We start from the raw sequence: 25,467 nt of genomic DNA on the forward strand, positions 1-25,467 counted from the left end.
TGCACATATAAAAGAGCATTCCTTAATCTCTCTTCCAGATAAATGCTATATCTGAGTGCCTGTGGAGGTGATTAATAAGAGACTATGTCTGAGAAAGACATCTAGTGAGTTACACTGAGTTACACTGAGATGTCAGTCTGTGGGTGCTGCAGCCATACCAGCCTAAGGGAGGGGGAGGGAGTGGGAGAGAGAGAGGGAGATGGAGGGAGAGGTTTGGCTGCTGATGCAGAAAGCAGATGTGCTTCAGGTGGGAGGTCTATAGCTCTCTGGAGCTATAGAGGAGGGAGAGGGGGAATACTGTCTTTGACCATACGGTGTGTGTGTGTGTGTGTGTGTGTGTGTGTGTGTGTGTGTGTGTCTGCGTATGTGTGTGCCTGAGGCAGCTGTGTGACATTAGTCCAATACTGTTCCTACCATGATCATGAAAGTCATGAGAGCTGTTAGAAAGTTCATAGCCTTCATCTACTCTACCATTCTAACTTTGTAGGGCTGGAAATTGCCAGGGACCTCACGATTTTATCACAATACTTATGTGCCGATATGTATTGCGATTCAAAATCAAATCAAATCAAATGTATTTGTCACATACACATGGTTAGCATATGTTAATGCGAGTTTAGCCAAATGCTTGTGCTTCTAGTTCCGACAATGCAGTAATAACCAACGAGTAATCTAACCTAAAAATTCCAAAACTACAACCTTATACACACAAGTGTAAAGGGATAAAGAATATGTACTTAAAGATCTATGAATGAGTGATGGTACAGAGCGGCATAGGCAAGATGCAGTAGATGGTATCGAGTACAGTATATACATATGAGATTAGCAATGTAGGGTATGTAAACAAAGTGGCATAGTTTAAAGTGGCTAGTGATACATGTATTACATAAAGATGCAGTAGATGATATAGAGTACAGTATATATACATGTACATATGAGATGAGTAATGTAGGGTATGTAAACATTATATTAAGTAGCATTGTTTAAAGTGGCTAGTGACATATTTTACATCAATTTCCATCAATTCCCATTATTAAAGTGGCTGGAGTTGAGTCAGTGTGTTGGCAGCAGCCACTCAATGTTAGTGGTGACTGTTTAACAGTCTGATGGCCTTGAGATAGAAGCTGTTTTTCAGTCTCTCGGTCTTTGCTTTGATGCACCTGTACTGACCTCGCCTTCTGGATGATAGCGGGGTGAACAGGCAGTGGCTCGGGTGGTTGTTGTCCTTGATGATCTTTATGGCCTTCCTGTGACATCGGGTGGTGTAGGTGTCCTGGAGGGCAGGTAGTTTGCCCCCGGTGATGCGTTGTGCAGACCTCACTACCCTCTGGAGAGCCTTACGGTTGTGGGCGGAGCAGTTGCCGTACCAGGCGGTGATACAGCCCGACAGGATGCTCTCGATTGTGCATCTGTAGAAGTTTGTGAGTGCTTTTGGTGACAAGCCAAATTTCTTCAGCCTCCTGAGGTTGAAGAGGCGCTGCTGCGCCTTCTTCACCACGCTGTCTGTGTGGGTGGACCAATTCAGTTTGTCCGTGATGTGTAAAAATACTGACGTTTTTGTACATGTACAGCCGACTAGCACAAAAATAATATTGCAATATTGTCAAAACTATATTATATATTGTCAAAAATAATATCCCGAATATATAACTGCATCAATTTGTTTCCCCCATCACTACTTTGTATGTCCCTTAAATTCCTTAATCTGATTGAGTGATCAGAGAACATTCTTTGATTTTACAACCCAGGTGATTTCAAGTTTAGGTTAAGTTTAGGTTAAGTTTAGGGGAATTTAAAAGCTGTAAGTTTGAGGTCAAACTTATAACCCATAAGTAGTAGTGGTTCTTTCTCAGGTGCTTTCTTTTTGTGTGCTTCTGTGTCTCTTTAGTAGTGTGAAATGTAAGCTAAAATGTTAAGGAAATAAGATACTTTATCCTGGCCTAGTGGAATGAGTAGTTTTGACAGGCCTGATTGACTATGCTTCATTGTTGACATGTTTTGTGTGTTGTTTTGATTTGGTAGGGGGGTTTCGTCATTGTGTTGTGTTGCTGAGTGAGTTTATCACCCAGACAGTCAGAGCTATCTCTTCATCTCATACGCTCTCCCCTCTCACAGTGCAGTAGCATGCCACAGGAGGCCTATTCCACATCTTAGATAGCACAGACATTGTTTATTTTACTTTTTAAACACCGTTATTGGAGATCTCCCTCTTCTCTCTCTCTCTTCATTTATCTCTCTCCATCTCTCTTTCCCATATCCCCTCCCCACTCCTCCTCTCTATAGCTCTTTTCTCTCGCTCTAGCTCTAGTGTGACGCAGGGTTTGTGTATGCTGTAGAAAGCAAAGCTGTCTGAGCAGGGAAATATGACAATGAGTCAATCTTGTCACTGATTGACTACAGCAGAGAAGGCAGATCTCGTCAGGAACATGTGATCATAAAATCACAAAACCTGGGTCAAACCCTGGTGCATCCTCTATCTCCCTTTCCATCTCTCTTCCTGTACATATTGTATTTCTCTCTTCATACTCTCCTCTCTTCCACTCTCTCGCTCCCTCCTCTCTCGCTCTCACCTCCCTCTCTTCACCGTCTCTCTCTCTCTCTCTCCACCGTCTCTCTCTCTCTCTCTCTCTCTCTCTCTCTCTCTCTCTCTCTCTGGCCATGCTCCAAGGCCCCAGCTACAGAGGAGGATTTAGGTCAGCCCTTGGTGACTGTGTAGTTGCTGTGGCCACTATTCTTACAGAGTAAGTGTGCGTCTCCGTATGGGACAGGCACTCAGGAAAAAATGTGCATGAAAACGAGTTGTCTCCCATTGAATGACTTTATTGAAGAATCCCTACTGTTGACCAATCACTGACGAAGAGGCATAGACTTCGGCTAACGACTTTGGCTTGTCTTGAGAAAAAAATGTTTTGTGCCTGAACAGCCGGAAAAAAACTTTCTGAAGTCCAAAAACGAACAAAAACTTCACAAAATACTCCAAACTGTTTCGTCTGGGAAGCATTCGGACGCCTTGACCCCTCCCTCAATCTGTTCCTGATATACCCCTTCTCGCTCCTCCCCCATCTCTTCCCTCCATTCCTTCTTTCTAATCAACCTCTCCTCCCCTGTTTGTAATACCCCTTTTCCTCTCCCCCTTTTCTCCACCATAAAACAGTCTGGAGAGGAGTAGGTAGAAGTTGACCCTAGAAACTGATCTAAGGTCAGTTTTGCACTTTCCCTAACAAATCGCTGAGGTTAATATTTTGGGAGGGTACAACTGGTCCTAGATCAGTGCCTGTGGGCCACGTCTACCTTTCCTTCTGGTGATGAGTAGTAGACACCTGGATATGATGACCTCTGACCTTTATAATAAGGGGAAATAGAGAACCGGATCTCGATTAGAGGAGAGAAAACAGAGAGGTAGGGAGGGATGGAGAGAGGGGGGGGGGGGGGGGGTGCTGAGTTGCAGAGTTAACCGCTAAGTAGATCTAAGCGGTGAAAATCAACTAATCGCTTCCAACGAGACCAGTTTGATTGCTGCTGAATTTGGGACGTTAATGAACCCTGATAAAGCAACAGGAGCCTGTGGCCACCAGTGACCTTGTCCCCAGGATAATTGCTAGCAAATATAACAGAGTGAGAGCGAAAGAGCCGGGCTGGTGGACGAGACCATCCAGTGATCCATCGTGTGACTGTATTCCTGTAGTGTAGAAATACCCCCCCAGCCATCAGGCTCTATTCTCGGTCTCTGTCCTCACAGCAGATGAACGTCGCATGACACCCGGCGACTTATTGCCAGCTAATGTAATAGACAACGAACATGACACTCTGTCCACTCTCTCCCCCCCTCTCTCTCGTTCTTCTCCCTCCCTTCTTAATCTAATATGCTTTGTAATGCAATTCCAGCTTCCAGCCACCACCATCTGAAGTCTTAGGCCTGTAGCGACAACAGGGGCAACTGGCAGCAAATCAATCCGTTCTGTGTTCAAATCTCAGGTCCAGTGTAACAGCTGGTTGAGCAGCCCCTAGCTACGAGATAGAGGATAATGGCCTCGGCCACCCTGTTGTGGATAAGACGGAGTAACAACAGCTAAATAGCAAATCAAGCAGTTAGTCCATAATTTGGACTCATTTTAGAGGTTGTCTTTCTGTAACCGTGGCTGTTTTCTTCTCCCTGGGTCTGGCCTTAACTGGGGACAACCACAGGTTAAAATGCAAGCAGCACACAGCCTGAGATAGGGGTATTGGCTTGGTAACGGGGGGGAAGGGTCTATAACGTTACTCCTACTGTGCCTTCAGAAAGTGTTCACGCCCCCTTGACCTTTTCCACATTTTGTTGGGTGACAGCCTGAATTTAGCAAGGATTCAGTTGAGATGTTGTGTCACTGGTCTACACACAGGACCCCATAATGTCACAGGGGAATGTTGTTTTTAAAATATTTTACAAATGAATAATAAATGAAAACCTTGTTATGGCAAGCCTAAATAAGTTCAGGAATAAAACATAAAAAAAGCTTAACAAGTCACTGTTCCTAGGACGTCATTGTAAATAAGAATTTGTTCAATAGTTAAAACTTAAATCAAAAAAATGAAAATAATAAGTTGCATGGATTCACTCTGTGTTCAGTAATAGTGGTTAAAGTGATTTTTGATTGATGACTCCATCTCTGTACCCCACACATACATTTATCTGTAAGGTCCCTCAGTTGAGTAGTGAATTTCAAGCACAGATTCTACCACAAAAAACAGGTAGGTTTTCCAATAACTCGCAAAGAAGATGGGGGGGGATTATTGATAGATGGGGGGGGGGGATAAGTTATCAATTACACTTTGGATGGTGTATCAATACACCCAGTCACTACAAAGATACAGGCGTCCTTCCTAACTCAGTTGACGGAGAGGAAGAATTTCACCATGAGGCCAATGAGGACTTTAAAACAGTTACAGGGTTTAAAGGCTGTGATAGGACAAAAATTAGGATGGATCAACAACATTGTAGTTACTCCACAATACTAAAGCTGCATGACAGAAGGAAAGTATTCCAAAACATGTAACCTTTTTGCAATAAGGCACAAAAGTAATACTGCATTGAATATAGAGCTTTTTGTTTGGTGCAAATCCGACACAACACAACACTGAGTACCACTCTTCATATTTTCAAGCATGGTGGTGGCTGCATCATGTTATGGGTATGCTTGTCGTTGGCAAAGACTAGGAAGATTTTTAGGATAAAAATAAACGTAATAGGCAAAATCCTAGATGGAAATCAGTTTTTTCTGCTTTCCAACAGACAATATGAAATATATTCCCCTTTCAGCAAGACAATAACCTAAAACATGAGGCCAAATATACACTGGAGTTGCTTACCAAGACGACATTGAATGTTCCTAAGCGGCCTAGTTACAGTTTTGACTTAAATCAGTTTTAATATCTATGGCAAGACTTTAAAATGGCTGTCTAGCTATAAGGCGAGACCCAGATGCAGACACGGGAGGCAGATGGTTTGAGTCTTTTGATATTTATTAAACAATCCAAAAGGGGTAGGCAAGAGAATGTTGCAGGCAAATGGACAGGCAAAAGGTCAAAACCAGTTCAGAGTCCAGGAGGTACAGAGTGGCAGGCAGGCTCGAGGTCAGGGCAGGCAGAATAGTTAGGCAGGCGGATTGATTTCTTTTGACTTTCCCATGATGTCATGCAAAGAGGCACTTAGTTTGAAGGTAGGCCTTGAAATACATCTCCTGGTACACCTCCGATTGACTCAAATGATGTAAATTAGCCTAACAGAAGCTTCTAAAGCCATGACATAATTCTCAGGAATTTCCCAAGCTGTTTAAAGGCACAGTCAACTTAGTGTATGTAAACTTCTGACCCACTGGAATTGTGATACATAAGGGAAATAATCTGTCTGTAAACAATTGTTGGAAAAATGACTTGTGTCATGCGCAAAGTAGAATTCCTAACCGATTTGCCAAAACTATAGTTTGTTAACAGGAATTTTCCGGTAATGGTTGAAAAACGTGTTTTAATGACTCTTACCTAAGTGTATGTAAACTTCAGACTTCAACTGTATACACCATGGAGAATAAGCGACACCTGGAGGGGGTGGAGACAATCACAAGGACAGGTGAAACAGATCAGGGTGTGACACTAGCAATGATCAACAACCAACATGAATAATTTTTTAAAGAATAATGGGCAAATATTGTACAATCCAGGTTTGCAAAACTCTTAGAGACGTACCCAAAAAGACTCACAGCTGTAATCACTGCCAACGGTGATTCTAATTGACTCAGGGCGTTGAATCCTTCTCTAATCAAAATATTTTAGTGTTTTATTATCCATAAAATGTTTTTGAAACATTTGCATTTTTCTACCACTTTGTCATTACAGATTATTGTGTGTAGATTGTTGACAAAAAATGACAATTTACTCCATTTTAATCCCACTTTGTAACACAACAAAATGTGGATAATGTCAACCGGTGTGAATCGGTGTGAATACTCAATTACCTCGTGATTGGAATAGGGTGTCGTGATTGCATTTCATGATCACTCTGGAAGAATTTAATGATTCCCTATTCCTGTTGTAAGGATAAATAGATAGTATGTTCCTGTGTTGTAATCCCACCTGTTCCAGTGCTGTCAAAGGGATGTTATTCCCTGCTTAGCCCCCCTCCTCTCATCCTGGGGTGAAAGGAGTCTTTTGTGTCCCTACCTGCTTGCCGCTCTGCTATCCTCTCCTCACAACTACGGCTGAGTGACTGACTGGCTAAGTGAGCAATAATCCCTGTTAGCTCACACTTGAGTTTGGAGTTGTACCGTTGGAGAGGAGGAGGAAGAGGAGGAGGAAGAGGAGGGGGAAGGGGACCCCCTGGAAAGTGCGGGTGTTGAGTGGGACAGCTGTGTGTGTTTTTAGTGTATGTGTGTCTGAGTTATGACATGAAGGGAATGTTGCTAGTCTAGTGGGATAGGACCTCTGTAACATCATCAGCAGTGCTTCCAAAGCAGCCAGAGCCGCAGAGTTACAGATAGACACAGAATATGTCAGGGTGCACTTTCAGACACTACCCCTGGCAGCCTCAGAAGAGGAGTTGTGGCCAGAAGCTCTCCTCATCTCCTCTCTATTCCTCTCCTCTATTACTGTCAGTGTGTCTGGAAGCAGTCAGTGAAAGCCCCTCTCATCTCCCCAGACATGTTTATTCTCAGGTATGTCCATGGCTTCGTTCCAAGTGGCACCCTATTCCCTTATAGTGCACTACCTTTGACTAGATCCCTATGGGCCCCGGTCAAAAGTATTGCACTATAAAGGGTACAGGTTACCATTTGAGATGCGGTCCGTGTGTCTGTCTCCAGGCCAGAGCAGATCAAAGCTGCAGCCAGACGTACATAAACACTAATCCTGTGAGATAAAGGCTTCTGGGTGTAGAGTCCACCGGGTCTGCTGGACAGACGGGGATGAGACACAGATACAGACGGACAGAGACCGTTAAAGGAGAGTGAGCGATAGGGATGGGTGAAGAGCGGGAGGGAGATATGGTGAGAGAAAGAGAACAAGAGGGAAGGAGGAAGGGATGAGCTAAAATATGTAGCAGACTATCTCCTCCTTCGCTAGAATGGACTGCCAAGTGGAGGAATTACAGTTGACACCGACAACGCTCTGCTGACCTTGCACAATTCATTCCTGGTGAAGGGGAATATGAGTGAGAGCGGCAGTGTGGATGGGAAACATATAGCCAGCGTCCCAAATGGCGCCCTATTCCCTATGTCGTGCAATATATATATGGGCAAGGGTGCCATTTGGGATGCAGGCGTAGTTCAAAACAACTTTATAAAGAGCGAACTGATAGATGAGCTCCAGCTTTTTCTAGTTGTCTAACTTCAGGTCTGAGGCCTGTAAACCTGCCAGGGTTTCTCAGTGAACCCAGTCACTCTGCGCATTCCTGTAGGGTTAACCATTGATCCTGGAACACGGTTTCATTTAAAGGGCCACTGGTCTGACTCACGGCCAAAGCTCCTACTCCCTGTCCCTGACACGTGGCCCATATTTATTACACTATCATGCTATCATGGCAAAGTCACATTACAGTTGTATGTCAACAGAGATGTTAAAGTTGTATTAGTGATAGTGGATTTTATTTGAATTGAACCTTTATTTAACTTGGCACATCAGTTAAGAACAAATTCTTATTTACAATGACGGCCTAAACCGGCCAAACCCTAACCCGGACGACGCTGGGCCAATTGTGCGCCGCCCTATGGGACTCCCAATCACGGCCGGTTGTGATACAGCCTGGAATCGAATCAGGGTCTGTAGTGGCGCCTCTAGCACTGAGAAGCAGTGCCTTAGACCACTGTGCCACTCGGGAGCCCACTAATAATGTTATTACAATGATTTGCCGTGGTGTCAGTATCTCCTGTCCTCCCTTGAATGATGCCTATGGCAGTTGTGTGGGTTTGTGTGTGGAGACTTGATTGATGTGTGTGCCAGTTGTGTGTAGGGAGAGACAGATGCGCAGGGAGAGAGGCCCCAGTCATCCCCAATCATCGGCAGTGATTACCCCTGTCAGCTACAGTTTCATTGTTTCCCGCTCTCCTATCCTCTCCTCCCCACGCTCGCATAATAAACATCCACTTGGCAACTGCTAAGAAACTTTCCTTCGCCTCCTCATTGAATCTATTACTTTCCCTAACCAATCATCTCATGTCATGCATGTTGAATTCCCGAGTAACCGATAGATAGATTGATTCTAGCATGATTGTCTTTCCGTTCTGTCAGTCTGTAGGATATAAAGGTCACTGTGGTAGAGGAGGTGAATTCCCCTGTTCTTCTTCTTATCACACAGACAGCAGGATGTCTGTAGGCCGCTGATATGTGATCCTGACATCCCAGTCTGTCTGCTCACACTGTGAGAGAAACCCTTCTCCTGGACCCAGTTAGTTACCAAGTTCTTATAGGGAAAAGTTTCACTGTGTGTGTGTTTGTCTGAGAGAGACAGAGAGAGAGAGACAGAGACAGAGAGAGAGAGAGAGAGAGAGAGAGACAGAGAGAGAGAGAGAGATTAATTACACTTTCTCGAGCTGATTGATGAGAAAGCCAAACTGTTAGTGAGAGTGTGGGATTGACTCTACAGTCAAATAACCTGTTTGTTTGCTCTGTACCTGATAGGCCAGGGGCGGTTAGGTGTGTCACAGGGAATGGGGTGCTGATATCACTCTAGACACCGATTGGTCGAGGTACAGTCGGTTTGGAATCATTGTTGGGATTCAAATATTTGAATGTTCGGAGAGAGAGAAAGGGGTCAGTTGGTCGCTTTGTGCCGTTTTCTCAGCGCCTGCTAAATAGGGCTCAGTTTTTACTGGTTTTCATTGGTCCCTGTACCTTTTAAAATGTTATTGCACAATAAAACGTGGTTGCCAGTAAAATAAAAAAAAGTCTGTATGTCTAGTATGCCCTTTTGTAATAATTGTTGGCTTTCTTCAAGGATTCAACACTTTTCCTCGTATTACCATCCTATTTGACTGTGGTAAATGTCAAAATGAGTTAAACCATCACATTTCCACTGCAAACAAACCAATGCAGGGAAGGATTGGTCTTTGTGTGGAATGCAGAGGTTGTCCTTTCCTTTCTGCTGTCATAGTGATTTAGGAGCGGAACATACCACTCTCTTCCTGCTGTAGGGGGGAGGTTTGAATCGCCCCTCTGTCTCACACAGGTGAGGTTGACAGGTTTGCGAGGGGAACCTGTCGACTGTCGTACAGATGAGACGTCTGTCGTTTGTTTTACCACCCGCTCTGCTTCTTCCGTTATCTGTGAAAACACTGCTGTCGTTGTTGGATGGAGTAGGTGGCCACCAGGGTTGTGCTCTGCTTCATTTTTAATTTGGTCAATTGACTTGAAAATCACCTGTTGTCTCTATGAAAATGTTTCAATTCATTACTAACATTTTAACATGCTTCCTGAATTGTGAGTTGAAAAACAATTTAACCGACACCATGATGACCACACTCTGTGACTGTCAGTCACAGACCACAGACAGATAGTGACAGCAGTGTCATCGATCTCCAGAATGGGTGGGTGGGTGGATGGGTGGGGGCAGTCAGTGATATAGACAAGGGTGTTGTCACTCACTGTGACAGCTGGGGACCTTGGTGGAATGTCCCAGTGTCCCAGTGTCCAGCTCCATCATAGTTAAGTTGGCTTATAAACTACAGGGACTGGCTGGTGTCTCCCAGTCTGTTAACAGCCTTAGCACCTCCTGCCTCGTAAACAAGACTCTCCTAGACACTGACCTATGGCGAGTTTGGAGTTTGTCCCACTTTTGTTTAGGATTGGGGGAGTTATTGCTGACTAGATCTTTGTCTATGGAAAACAGATTGCGGGTTTATTGCATTTTAGTAACCCAATAAACACATATGCAATCATCGCGTCTATGATTCATTCGCTGCTACAGCTCGGGGGTTCACCGCCTGGATTCTTTAGCCCGAGATGACTAATAAAACAATGAGTGATACGCTGTGACGCTAATGAGTTTTACTGTTTGGATAATGTATTCATTTATTGACTTTAGCACTAGTATATCAGTCTCGTATCTTAATGGTTATTGCTAGTTCATGAATGCTCGGCATATCGTAGTTGCAACACACGGAATATTCAAGAAAACTGTAGCAACTGCTTCCAACAAATGTCATGGATCTTATTTCACCAATGTTTCAGACTCTATAGACCTTCGTCACGGCGTTTTATTGTGACACACTCAGATATACTTGTAAGCGGCATCTTTGTAATGTAGTGTGTGGTGTTTCATTGTTTCATATCACTATGGGATGGGTCCTGTCTTCTCCCATGTCACTCCCATGTAGTCCTGTTTACCCTCAGAGAACTCCACTTTCCATGGCGTCTGAATGTGACACACCCAGAGATGACTGGTTGTTATCTGCCCAGGAACACCCTGTGTGTGTGTATGTGTGTGTGTGTGTGTGTGTTGCCCTCTCATTGATCCCGAATAGAACAGCTGCAGGGATATAAATAGCATCTCTCTCTCTCTCTCGGGATGCCACGGGAAAGAGAGGAAAAAGATGGCAGTAAAACTCTTCCTGTATTTAACCGCGGTCTAAGGCACTGCATCTCAGTGCTTGAGGCGTCACTACAGAGTACAGACACCATGGTTCGAACCCAGGCTGTATCACAACCGGCCGTGATTAGGAGGCTCATAGGGCAGCGCACAATTGGCCCAGCGTCGTCCAGGTTTGACCGGTCTAGGTGTAAGGTGTGCGTGTTGGTGGCAGGGAAGTCAGGTGCAGGAGAACGAACTTGGTATAAACTGAGTCATTTATTAAGAACTACAAACAAGCTCCAAAACCAAAATATACAACAAATTATAAAATGGGTACAAAACCCGTCGCGCACCAACACATAATAGCACTAACATACAAACAAACACTCTTCAACAAGGACATGAGGGGAAACAGAGGGTTAAATACACAACATGTAATTGATGGGATTGAAACCAGGTGTGATGGAAGACAAGACAAAACCAATGGAAAATGAAAAATGGATCAGAGATGGCTCGAAGATCGGTGACGTCGACCGCCGAACACCGCTCGAACAAAGGAGAGGGACCGACTTCGGCAGAAGTCGTGACAGTAGGCCGTCATTGTAAATAAGAATTTGTTCTTAACTGACATGCCTAGTTAAAATAAGGTTAAAATTTTAAATACAAATAAATAAATTAACAAAAAATTGTAGTAGCCTGTTGTCAAACCTCATTCCCCCAGCATTGTGTGTGGGGAAGAGTATGAGGGTTCAGTGCATCTATATAGTAACTTACCTAGAGTCAGGACTGTGTGCATGTACTTCATGGCCTATACAGTAGGCCTTTTCCCGCTTAGTTTACTCAGTGAGTGAATAGCTTAGATTGCCTTTTGAGTACACTGAGAATCGGTGATGAAACATTTGTCAAACACATCATTTATCCTACAAACAAGACGGCTTGAGCTGTACTCTCAACAGCAACGGGTTTAGAGTTGTACTGTTGTCTTAAACTGAGTGCCAACAGCTAGTGTCAGGGCTTACTTCATCGCGGCTTAATGACAACACTCAACAGGCGACTGGAACCTCTTACACCTGCCTCCTGTATTGCGACTTTCTGTAGTGTGTGTGTGTGTGTGTGTGTGTGTGTGTGTGTGTGTGTGTGTGCATGTTTTTGTCCGACCATCCCTGCTCGCATATGTGTTTGTGTTTCAATCAATCAGGTGATTGATCTAGCTTCTAGACCACCATGTGCACTAACAGTGTGTTGTGCAGACAGACAGGCAGAGGGGACAGGTGGGGAGCGGACGACTGGGTAGGCTACTCTGTAATGGATGGCTAATGTAACAGTTACTCTGTGTGAGTAGAGCACAGTCGGGAATGCATGTTTGTGTGTGTGTGTGTGTGTGTGTGTGTGTGTGTGTGTGTGTGTGTGTGTGTGTGTGTGTGTGTGTGTGTGTGTGTGTGTGTGTGTGTGTGTGTGTGTGTGTGTGTGTGTGTGTGTGTGTGTGTGACCACATGGGAAGCGGGTGCTTTTGTGTGTACTTCTCTCAAAGTATATGTGGTGACTGTGGGTGTAACAGAGTGGAAAACATGGGTCGCCTTGCTCTTCTCTGTCTGACAGTGATGGCACACTGGGCAACACTTTAGAGAAGAGGGAGAGAAGGAGGAGGCTGTGAGGAGACAACGGTATCAACACCCAGTCTGATAAACAGTGTGAGGCAGTCTGATGAACAGAGGCACTGACAGGGGAGGGAGCAGAGAGCGGATATAGGAAGGGGGGAGGCAGGGGTAGAGAGGGGTGTAGGGGTCCTGAGAAATGACCTAATTTGGGGGAGAGTGACTGACAAGGCACCTGCCCCTCAGCCGTCTCTCTCACACACGCATTCACATTGACTCAACAAGACTCCTGCAACCCGATCTCCCACTCAGAGACGTTTCAAAAGTATTTCAACTGCTGCAGCCACCTGTTGGCCATTCTCCTCCTACATCACAGCCCTATAGTCTCTCTCTGTATGCTTGGTGTTGAACATATAGACTAGCCCTATAGACTTTGTATGGATCAGTTAGAGTTAACAGTTTTGATTTGCCAGCTCTCTCCCTATTATCCAGCATTATATCGAACGGGCCCATGCCGAAAGGCTCTACACGGAGTCTACCAAACATTAGGAACAGCTTCCTAATATTGAGTTGCACCCCCTCTTTGCCCTCAGAACAGCCTCAGTTCGTCGGGGCGTGGACTCTACAAGTTGTCGAAAGCGTTCCGCAGGGATGCCGGTCCATGTTGATTCCAATGCTTCCCACAGTTGTGTCAAGTTGGCTGGATGTCCTTTGGGTGGTGGACCGTTCTTGATACACACACACACAGGAAACTATTGAGCATGAAAAACCCAGCAGCATTGCAGTTCATGACACAAACTGGTGTGCCTGGCACCTACTACCATAAACCCCGTTCAAAGGCACTTAATCTTTTGTCTTGCCCATTCACCCTCTGAATGGCACACATACACAATCCATGTCTCAATGTCTCAAGATTCAAAAATGTATTCTTTAACCTGTATCCTCCCCTTCATCTACACTGATTGAAGTGGATTTAACAAGTGACATCAGCAAGGGATCATAGGTTTCACCTGGATTCACCTGGTCAGTCTGTCATGGAAAGAGCAGGTGTTCATAATGTTATGTACACTCAGTGTGTATGATATTTAGGTTAGTAAGACTTAGCAGTTTTCAGTTGTTCCACAAGTTGAAATGACACATCAGATTCGTTTAATTACTTAGGAGTGGCTTTGAATCGGGTGGAATCACAACGAGACCTACAGACACCCACTGTAACTCTGAACGCTGGCAGAGACTGGACAATATAAGCCAGTCCTTCCCATGTCTCACTGTAACTTAATATTTGTCAGGAAATCGCTGTGAGCAGATCACGTCTCTCGTTTGGCGTTCACACTCTTGGACAGTACTTCTGTCCGGAGCCTTGGTTTAAGTAGTACACTACATAGGGAGCAGGGTGCCATTTGGGATCTCCTCTGAGAATGATCCGTTAGGATTGAGATATTTACTGTTAGTCAGTAAAGTGTGTTTGTGGACGAGAGGGGTAAAAATGCCTACACTTTCAGGTTTGGCAAAATGCTTATTTATTCAAATGATATATCCCTACCAGTGACTGTCTACTTGATTTAATGTCTGATCGGGCCAATTAACTATTCAACGGCGGCAGGTAGCCTAGGAGGGCGGCAGGTAGCCTAGTGGTTAGAGTGTTGGGCCAGTAACCAAGAGGTTGCAAGATCAAATCCCTGTAAAAATCTCTTGTTCTGCCCCTAAACAAGGCAGTTAACCCACTGTTCCCTGGTAGGCTGTCATTGTAAATAAGAATTTGTTCTTAACTGACTTGCCTAGTTAAATAAAGGTAAAAAATGAACTGTTCAACACCAGTTTTCATGTGGCTGAACTGTGGTTGACTCTACTTCTGCTCTGCAATAAATCCACTTAGATCAGCATTTCCCAAAACTGTTTTGCACGTTTTGTTTTTTGCCCTGGCACTACACAGCTGCATCAAATAACCAAGTCATCAAGCTGTGATTATTTCATTCAGCTGTGTAGTGCTAGGGCTAAAAACCAAAACGAGCCCCGGGACCCAGTTTGGGAAACGCTGACTTAGACAATTATCACTTCTACATGCTAAACAAATCTTTGCACATCTTAATGGCTTCAATTATGTACAGTAGTTCTGGTCCGCCTTTTAACTGTTGCTCTGCTCTGTAGTTCATCCACTTAACCCTCCCTCTCCCCCCCCCCCCCCCCCCCCCCCCCCCTCCCCAGACGGAATCCATCAGGTCACAGCTCTGTGCACCCTGCGTGTCACCATAATCACAGACGACATGTTGACCAACAGCATCACGGTGCGCCTGGAGAACATGTCTCAGGAGCGCTTCCTGTCCCCTCTGCTGTCCCTCTTCCTGGAGGGTGTGGCAGCCGTGCTCTCCACCAGGTAATGTGTCTGCTCCTACTGAGGGTTCCAGGAAACCTGGTTGGAAGATTCTCGGTATCAGGACGGAATAATGATCCTCCAACCGAGATTTCTGTCTAACCTGGGATTTTTGGGGAGGAAAGATATTGAAATGTTGTAACCCTACATGGTTAGTCCGTGTAGCATTCTGTTGCTGCTATGGTACTTCTGCTCCGTGTGATCACAAGACTCTCTACTCGCTATTCTCTACTCTCCACCAGCCGCCAGGCCGTCTTTGTGTTCAATATCCAGAACGACACAGACGTGCGGGGCGCCATCCTCAACGTGACCTTCTCGGCGCTGCAGCCAGGGGGTCCCCCAGGGAGGTACTTCCCCTCCGAGGAGCTGCAGGAGCAGATCTACCTGAACCGCACCCTGCTCCGGCTAATATCATCACAACAGGTTATTTGAATGAATCCCAAATCGACCCCTACCTACCCCATAGGCACTCCTGTAGAACTGGGTCATGTACAGTTGTCACGAAATTGAAGGAAATTATCAGAAACTGGAAGGTACTATCTGAACTTGTCGAATAATAAATGTTTGTTGTTTTTTTGAAAAGTTTAGCTACGGTGTGCCCTAATGAACACGACTCAGGTGTTCCCGATCTAAGTCAGCCACTGATTCGAAGGAAGGAACGAAAACCAGCAAACTCTGTTGCCAATTTCATTTTCTGGATTTTAGCAATTTCCTGATTAATTGTATCCATTCCAGGTGCTTCCCTTCGACGACAACATCTGCCTGAGGGAGCCGTGTGAGAACTATATGAAGTGTGTGTCTGTGCTGAAGTTTGACAGCTCCCCGCCCTTCATCTCCTCCGACACGGTGCTGTTCCGGCCCATCCACCCCATCAACGGTCTGCGCTGCCGCTGTCCTGCAGGCTTCACCGGGGACTACTGCGAGACGGAGATAGACCTCTGCTACTCAGGACCCTGCAGGAACAACGGGAAGTGTCGCAGCCGAGAGGGAGGCTATACCTGCGAGTGTCAGGAAGACTTCACTGGTGAGTGGCTCCACTCTATGCTGTGTTATCCTTTGCTAGCCTGTTTTTTAAGCTGTTGTGGGGTCTTGTCAATGGTGTGGAAATGGCCATAGTAGTTGGCAAAGTAGCAGAAACAGGCTAATACTTTACTAGGTCTCTAAGTCACCCCATCCACCATCAGAGTGTAGCTTCCCATTTGGGTGACGCAGGCTTTGCATGGCAATCATTTTGGCTGCAGATCAACTCTGGTGTTTGCCAGCAGCAGGATGTGCCAACCCACTGATGATCCATCAACTAGAAATGACCCCTTTACTAAATGGGAAAGCATGTGGTCTGTCTCAATGTGATTTATGTTTGAGATGAGGTTGGAATGCTGTCTAGCTGGCTGCCCCAGGTACACTCTATAGTAGGCCCTACTCCCTACTCCAATCACTCTGTCTTTGTGTCTATGAGTGATGGTCGAGGGTCGGAGCTATCAGTTGCACTCGTGACATTTTTATTATGGCGTTTGCAGGTCAACTGAACGGGAGCTTTCATCTGATAGTGATACCACATCTCTCCGTCTCTCTGTCCCTACAATGGGGCCTGGTAGAATATAATGACAACCCCACCACTCCTTTCCTCTCTTTCCCTCCTTCGCTTCCTTATCAGCTGTAATTACCTGATTATACCTTCCTCCACCTCTCCGCTCCTCCAATGGGGGGCCTAGTCTTTGAAGGTCACAGTTCAACCTCAGCTAGTCAGGAGCCATTATGTGGCCGATGACAGCGGGGCATACTGTGTCTGCCTTGGGTTTCCACATTATTTCCACATTACAGGGAAACAGATCCTCCTAATTCTCCTCGGGAAAAGGGATTATACCGCAGAGAGAAGAGTCATTACCAGGGTCCAGACAGGGTCCGAAATCTGACGTTCTGGCATCCTGTGCCCCCCTCCATCCCACGCATACCTGGCTGTCCCCTCCCCTCCCCCCGGACAGATTTTGTCGGGATGATGGTTGACACAACACTGGAGCTGGAGTTGACGCCGATGGTTGGTGGCTGTCTTAGATAAGGAAACTGATGGACTCCAAGATGGAGTACCAGTCAGAGCCATGGGAGTCTGTCAGTGGAGGAATCAGGAATCTGCCTAGGCTGGCCAACTTTGGCATGCAAACTTGAGCCAGTCAGCCAGTTTCCTGTGGTCTCATAGACAGACAGTCTGTCAGTGGGAAACTGAGCTGTGTATCTGTGGTGGTGATGTCCAGACCAGTAGTTAGTCTCCATAACCCTAATTTCCTCCTTGGGCGCCGTATTAGTATGGCTGACCCTTTAAATGAGCATATTTCACTGCACCTATCCGGTGTATGTGACAATAAAACATGATTATTATTATTAGATTCTCCATGAGAACCATTCAGCGGAGCAATATGGAAACAGTGACGTCTGCTCAGTGTCTTCTGTCTCTCAGAAATGGGAAATGGGAATGCAGTCTATCAATATGACTTTGTGTGGGTCTGACCGGCTGTATATATCACTCTTAAACCTTACCGTCTCCCTCCTCCCTTCTCTCCCTAGGCGAGCAGTGTGAGGTGAACGCCCGGTCGGGGCGGTGTGTCCCGGGGGTGTGTAAGAACGGGGGGAAATGTGTAGACCTGCTGGTGGGGGGGTTCATGTGCCAGTGTCCCCCGGGAGAGTACGAGAAGCCTTACTGTGAGATGACCACCAGGTCCTTCCCTGGTCAGTCCTTCATCACCTTCAGAGGACTGCGACAGAGGTTCCACTTTACTGTCTCATTCATGTGAGTACTTGGACACCATCTACTCTCTCTCTCTCTCTCTCTCTCTCTCTCTCTCTCTCTCGCTCTCTGTCTCAGCTCCCCATCAATGTCTACCTCCTGTTCCTCTAGCTGAATCAACTGTACTATTCTCCCCATTTACCGTCTCTTCTCTCATCTCCTGTCGATCTTCACCTCACACACACACACGGCTACACAGACTAGGTGTGTTAACAGAGCGACATGCGTACTGTACATGTTTGCGTGTGTGTGGTAAACTGTAATTTGGGTACAGGTAGGGTTGCACAAACAAACACACTTCACTCAGTTCAGTGTACCAGTTCAGTGGGGCATGTAGAGACATCTTTATTGTGTCGGAGCTCACACCAAAACCGCTTACATTAAACACATGAGAGGGATGTGTGTGTGTTCACGCTCGAATCTGTTGAAACTGCGTATAGGGAAATGAGCTACAACACCTTTCATAACCATATTAGTCAAGGCAGGAACACAGAAATGGGAATGCAGGTCAAGTTCTTCGTCTCTCAAATGACTCCATATTCCCGGACCATAACCTATAGTAAACTACATTCTATGAGGCAGCCCTATGTGGCTCTGGTCAAAACTAGTGCACTTGCACAATAGTGTAAATATTGTATCAGATCTGTTGCTAGTCCCATTTGAATTTCTAGGTGGGGTGAGGATCATAAAAGTGGGTTGATGTGAAAAGCAGAGTGTGTGTCGGTGAGAAGCGGTAGAACAGGGTGAAAACAGGAAGCGCCCTGTGATGAGGTACTCTTATCACTGTTTTCTTTTATCGGCTGTGTCTTCCTGCCCCCCTACCCCCCTCCGCACCTCCCACTGCCCTGCTGGCATCTGGTGTCTGACTCTTGTGCCCTCTGTGCCCCTCATAGCATACACACAGGCAGACAAACACACACACACTATGGCAGGGGTTAACAGGGAGATGGGCCACCAGGGCAGGGCATCTACTTCCTCCTTCCTGTCTCTAGACCACTGGTCTTACGACCACTTCCTTATTGTTCTTCAAGTCTCTCTTCCTCTTTTCTTCCTCATGAATTTCGCACCCCTTCCTTACACACTTCTCCAACCCCAAATCCCACCTTTCATATATACTACGTGACCAAAAGTATGTGGACAACTTAATGCCCATGATTTTGGAACATTTCATTCCAAAATCATGGGCATTAATATGGATTTGGTCCCCCCATTAGTTGCTATAAAAGCCTTTAATCTTCTGGGAAGGCTTTCCACTAGATGTTGGGACTTGCTTCCATTCAGCCACAAGAGCATTAGTGAGGTTGGGCACTGATGTTGGGCGATTAGGCCTGGTTCACAGTCAGCGTTCCAATTCATCCCGAAGGTTTTCTATGGGGTTGAGGTCAGGGCTTTGTGCTGGCCAGTCAAGTTCTTCCACACTGATCTCGACAAACCATTTCTGTATGGATCTCGTTTCATGGATGGGGGCATTGTCATACTGAAACAGAAAAGGGCCTTCCCCAAACTGTTGCTACAAAGTTGGAAGCGCATAATTGTCTAGAATGTCATTGTATGCTGTAGCGTTAAGATTTCCCTTCACTGGAACTAAGGGGCCTAGCCCGAACCATGAAAAACAGCCCCAGACCATTATTCCTCCTCCACCAAACTTTACAGTTGGCACTATCCACCGGACTGCCAGATAGGGAAGTGTGATGCATCACTCCAGAGAACATGTTTTCTAGCAGGACAGAAATTTGACAAACTGACTTGTTCGTAAAGGTGGCATCCTATGACGGTGCCACGTTGAAAGTCACTGAGCTCTTCAGTAAGGCCATTCTACTGCCAATGTTAGTCTATGGAGATGACATGGCTGTGTGCTGAAATAGCCAAATCCACTAATTTGAAGGGGTGTCCACATACTTTTGTTTATATAGTGGATCTTATCTTGCAGTTTGGGTTCAGTACACAGACACTGTGACAGTCTAACTATGCCACAAACTGTAAAAACCTAAGAAATCATTTGGCTAACCATATTTGAGATGTCAGATTTGAATGGGTGCCATTTCGCCACCAAATGTGACTTTTACAATAAAAGTTTGACCCTGTGTCCATCTTGTCCCCAGGTTTGCCACCAGAGAGAGAAATGCCCTGCTGCTGTACAATGGGAGATTTAACGAGAAGCACGACTTTATCGCCTTGGAGATTATCGAGGAACAGATCCAACTCACCTTCTCTGCAGGTGAGAGGGCGGCAGTGTGTGTGTCCACAGTAACAAATAATCATGCTCACACAAAGAGCTGGAAAATGACTTTCAAGTTGTTTGTATTAACACTAGCTTGATTAATCAACTCCGCTGTAATGATTTCATTAATGTGGCTTTCACAAACCTTGGTAAACACTCTTATCAGCTGAACTCCTTGACCAGTGTGAAACAAACAGTTCCAGGATTTCGTTGTGTCCTCTCAGTTGTCTGGCTGTGCTGCTGTGCTGTTAAACCTAGAGATGCATTGGCTTTGGCTGTGTGAAAGGAATGAGTGTTTTCCTGTGGTCAGAGAGCAGCTGCTTCCCCCGTAACAGAGCCTGGCTGACTGATTCATGACAGTATAGACACTTAACAAGCCATAAAGACCTACTTACACCTTAGCCCTGTTCAGCCCCGCTCACACACGCTCATAAACAGAGGAGCAAAGACTGGGCCACAGCTTCCTCTGGCTCAAACACCAATGTGCACGCAAACAAACACAGCTCTTGTTGAATCCACTCCGCCGAGTGTGTCTCACTGCCATTGCCTAGGGAGCCCTGGAGTTTATACCACACAGCCAACGAGAAAAGGCAACGTCGTACTGCAGAAGTCATTGCGTTTTTCTGATAAAGACTGCTAAACACCATGACTAATGGCTCTGTGTAACACAGCTACGGTGTTGCGTTACTGTTGACTGAGTCAGTGGGTAAGTTCTTCCAGGGGGGCTCCTGCCCTTGGTAAACAGTCAGTAAAAGCCCTGGGTAAATCCGGTGTGATTGTTGCTCTGTAGGCGTTGTGAATGAGAACCATCGATACGGTTGGGGAAAAGCCTGGTGTTCTTACAGTGAGTGTGATTTATGATGACTGTGTGAGCTGACTGGCCTTGTGAGTCTGGCTGCGTGTTTATTTCCCCATGTTGGAGTTTCATGTTTTAGCTTCATGAATGAACGGAGGAGAGAAGTAGGTTTCCTTACGTTGATTTGAACTTAGACGTACTTAGGGACTGTAAAAATGTTTTAAAAAATAATGCATGTTGTAAATCATGTATTGTTTGTTAGTAGTGTCGTACGATGGCACTACTATAATAGGAGACATTTATCACCCTATTAAAGTAGAGCCTATAGGTCTGGCATGCAAGGTACATTCAACAGACAATATGGTATTGAATTAACCACAGCCTCTTTTCATCTCTCTTGTCTTTCCTGTCGTTCCTCTCTCCCTCTTTCCCATCACTTTCTCTCCCTCCTCCAGGAGAGTCGAAGACCGTGGTCCATCCCTTTGTTCCCGGTGGGGTCAGTGACGGCCAGTGGCACTCTGTCCAGCTGCACTACTACAACAAGGTAAGACACCGCTACACCGTGTTTATCTCGCTGTCTCGTCTGGCTTGTTTGTTGCTGTACATAGAAACTGTAAACATATGTTGAAGACAAATATAATGGACACCCCAGTGGAGAAGTCTGCGTCATGTTCACCTACTCAGATAACCTGGTTGATAGTCTGTTTATATTTTGGCCACCTTTCAATCATTTATTATGGACTATCGAAATAAAGTGTGACTACATTTAAGTACCATATTCATTTTTGGTATTTGGTATTTTATTAGGATCCCCATTAGCTGTTGCAAAAGCAGCAGCTACTCTTCCTGATACAGAACCTCAATAGACAAGAACAGCTCAAGGACAGAACTACATACATTTTAATCATAATGATCATGATTATATCATGAAGATTGTATGAGTCGTGTGTGTGTCTGAGTTAACCATCTTTTTATTACATGTGAACTGTTCGAACAGGGTGAAACACGGCTGTGATTTTCCTTACTCTCTGTATGAAAGCCAATCTTAAGGAGCATTATAATGCTTATTTCATAGTGTGGATCAAATTCACCACCAAAGGTATATATTATGACAGTAAATTGCTGGGTGTTATTTTCCCACAAACTTCCATGGCCTCGGGCCCATTGAATTACAATAGCAGGCTGACAACATCTACCTCATCTAGCTCAAACGTATCTTATAGGTTATGCTTCTCTGAACATGAGAGAGTTTCTTAGCACCGACTTTTAGACTCTTTTCCAACCGGTTTCCAGGAAAGCGTATGTTACCTGGAAGGCATGTGCCTTGTGTTGAAGCTTTAGAATAGCCTCGTACATTTTTGTCACAAAAGACACCAGTTTCTTTATTTCCTGCCTGTCTTTGATTCCCGCTTTCCGGACTTCCCTAACCCCGGTTTTATCAGATGTGAACTACTGCATTGTGATTGGCCAACCTCCTAGCAGGTTGGGAGACATCCAGGGTCTGGCTGTCGGATTGTGTGTGTGTGTGTACGTACGTACGTACAGTGGAGTCCAAAATGAATTACACACATTTTGGACCCCACTGTACGTATAGTTTTGTTCAGCCCCCTCTTAAAGAGGACCTGCCTCTGTTCTGACTTTGCCAGGATTGCAGAAAACAATCTAGCATTTTGTTACACTACCTATCAACTAGCCTTGTTTCTACCAGGCATGCTGGCACTGACAAGCATTCGGTCTCAGAAATGTAAATAGATAAAGAGGTTCTTTAGAGCAGCATGACTGTTGTCATTGGTGTATTTAGGACTAATCCCAACCTTTCTCAATAGGAACCAGGTCTAAAGAGGATGGTTATTGTTAACGAGCGACATATCATGTAGCACTATGTGGTTACAGTGTTGGACCAGTAACCGAAAGGTTGCTGGATCGAATCCCCGAGCTGACAAGGTAAAAATCTGTCGTTCTGCCCCATGAGCAAGGCAGTTAACCCACTGTTCCCCGGGCGCCGAAGACGTGGATGTCGATTAAGGCAGCCCCCCGAACCTCTCTGATTCAGAGGAGTTGGGTTAAATGCGCAAGACACATTTCAGTTGAAGGCAGTTCCCTACTTCGTTCATCTCAATACCTAGCCATGACAAGCACAGTGTTATTTGCACTGTACAAACTTATTAAGGAATGTTGGTTTTCATTGTTCTGTTTGTTGTACTGCGAGTGTTGTGGGGGTATAGTACCATGGGAACGGGTGATTAATTTCCCTGCCATTGCCAGTCTGGGCAGATTTCTTAACCAAATCCTCCTCTTTCTTGCTTGTTTAGTTTCTCCCATGACTGGACTTGTCGCCTTTAAGCTACTAGTGTTCTGTCGGCAGCGTAAAACAAACCCAAACGCATACACACACACACACACACATGGGCAAGCTCACACGCACACTAGAGGTCTTCACGAGTCCAACAGACCTGAAATTCCGAGATCCGACCCGGGCCCCAGGTGGGTCCTAAATTCGGACTTTTGTCTCGGATCTGGGTCGGGTAGGTGTAACTAAAAATGTATTATAGATTGGACACGTCCTCTGTTAATTTAATGTGTGTGAGGTAATGACAACTGCGCAAGCTTGTTATGTGCGCCTGCTGCTGAGTAGAGAGCCAGTGAAAGGAGCCCTAGCCTAGGCTACTGTTGATTGTGAAGATGGAGGCCTTTTCCATTGAAGTAAAACAATTCTCAGACAATGAGAATGTTCTCGGGGACAAGTTTTAAAATTGTACTGGACAAAGATGAGAAGAATGTTGGCGAGGCGTTAATCTAACTGCACTGTCCAATTTACAGTAGCTATTACAGTGAAAGAATACCATGCTATTGTTTGAGGAGAGGGCACAGTTTTGAACATGAAAAGTTATTAATAAACAAATAAGGCACATTTGGGCAGTCTTGATACAGCATTTTGAACATAAATGCAATGGTTCATTGGATCAGCCTAAAACTTTGCACATACACTACTATCTAAATAGCTCCTGGGCTGGAATAATACATTATGGCCTTTCTCTTGCATTTCATGGTACAAAAAAAACGGGTGTTTTATTCTTCGTATTATCTTTTACCAGATCTAATGTGTTATATTCTCCTACATTCCTTTCACATTTCCACACACTGCAACGTGTTTCCTTTCAAATGATACCAAGAAAATGCATATCCTTGAGCTACAGGCAGTTAGATCTGGGTATGTCATTTTAGGCAAAAATCTTTTAATGAAGGGGCCGATCATTAAGAGGGACTGTGAATGGACTGTGTGAAACTCGCTATTCAGGTTTGTTGCAATTTTCTAACTTTTATTTATGTCTGTGTCGGGAACATGGCACCGGCATATCTCGATCTTTCTCTCGATCTCTCTAGGGCTTCTCTTACTTTATATATACAGTACCAGTCAAAAGTTTGGACACAGCTACGCATTCCAGGGTTTTTCTTTATTCATCAAAACAATGAAATAACATATGGAATCATGTAGTAACCAAAAAAGTGTTAAACATATCAAAAAAGCCACCGTTTGCCTTGATAACAGCTTTGCACACTCTTGGCATTCTCCCACGATGTAGTCACCTGGAATGTGCCTTGTTGAAGGTTAATTTGTGGAATCTGTTTGAGCCAATCAGTTGTGTTGTGACAAGGTAGGGGGGTATAGCCCTATTTGGTAAAAGACCAAGTTCATATTATGGCAAGAACAGCTCAAATAAGCACATTACATCATTACTTTAAGACATGAAGTTCAGACAATCCGGAAAATTTCAATTACTTTGAAGGTTTCCTCAAGTGCGGTCGCAAAAACCATCAAGCGCTATGATGAAACTGGCTCTCATGAGGACCGCCACAGGAAAGGAAGACCCAGAGTTACCTCTGCTGCAGAGGATAACTTCATTAGAGTTCAGTGCACCTCAGATTGCAGCCCAAATAAATGCTTCACAGAATTCAAGTAACAGACACATCTCAACATCAACTGTTCAGAAGAGACTGTGCGAATCAGGCCTTCATGGACAAATTGCTGCAAAGAAACCACGACTAAAGGACACCAATAAGAAAAAGAGACTTGCTTGGGCTAAGAAACACGAGCAATGGACATTAGACTGGTGGAAATCTTTCCAGGCGCCTCACAAGTCCTCAACTGGCAGCTTCATTAAATAGTACCCGCAAAACACCAGTCTCAACGTCATCAGTGAAGAGGCAACTCCGGGGTGCTGGCCTTCTAGGCAGTTGCAAAGCCATATCTCAGACTGGCAAATAAAAAGAAAAGATTAAGATAGGCAAAAGAACACAGACACTGGACAGAGGAACGCCTCTTCACTGGTCCTATTTAGCTGCCAGTTGAGGAATTGTGAGGCGTCTGTTTCTCAAACAAGGCACTCTAATGTACATGTCTTGTTCTCAATTGGGCACCAGGACCTCCCACTCCTCTTTCTATTCTGGTCAGAGCCCGTTTCTGCTGTCCTGTAAAGGGAGTAGTACACAGATCTTCAGTTTCTTTGCAGTTTCTCTCATGGAATAGCCTTCATTTCTCAGAACAAGAATAGACTGATGAGTTTCAGAAGAAAGTACTTTGTTTCTGGCCTTTTTGAGCCTGTAATCGAACCCACAAATGCTGATGCTCCAGATACTCAACTAGTCTAAAGGCCAGTTTTATTGCTTCTTTA

At 45.1% G+C, this 25,467-nt stretch overlaps 1 protein-coding gene across 5 annotated transcripts in view; it reads left to right on the forward strand.

The window, feature by feature from the left end:
* Positions 1-25,467, forward strand: part of LOC110501067 (cadherin EGF LAG seven-pass G-type receptor 1) — a 112,632-nt gene that overhangs the window by 37,256 nt on the left and 49,909 nt on the right. For all 5 annotated transcript variants that reach the window (XM_036957692.1, XM_036957694.1, XM_036957696.1 and 2 more), the window contains exons 2-7: positions 14,833-15,001; positions 15,241-15,421; positions 15,734-16,022; positions 17,558-17,780; positions 19,880-19,995; positions 21,250-21,338. In XM_036957692.1, coding sequence (XP_036813587.1) covers positions 14,833-15,001; positions 15,241-15,421; positions 15,734-16,022; positions 17,558-17,780; positions 19,880-19,995; positions 21,250-21,338 — 1,067 coding nt within the window. The remainder of the gene's footprint in view (positions 1-14,832; positions 15,002-15,240; positions 15,422-15,733; positions 16,023-17,557; positions 17,781-19,879; positions 19,996-21,249; positions 21,339-25,467) is intronic.

Source organism: Oncorhynchus mykiss, chromosome 21, assembly GCF_013265735.2.
Source record: "Oncorhynchus mykiss isolate Arlee chromosome 21, USDA_OmykA_1.1, whole genome shotgun sequence".
NCBI classification, from domain to species: Eukaryota; Metazoa; Chordata; class Actinopteri; order Salmoniformes; family Salmonidae; genus Oncorhynchus; species Oncorhynchus mykiss.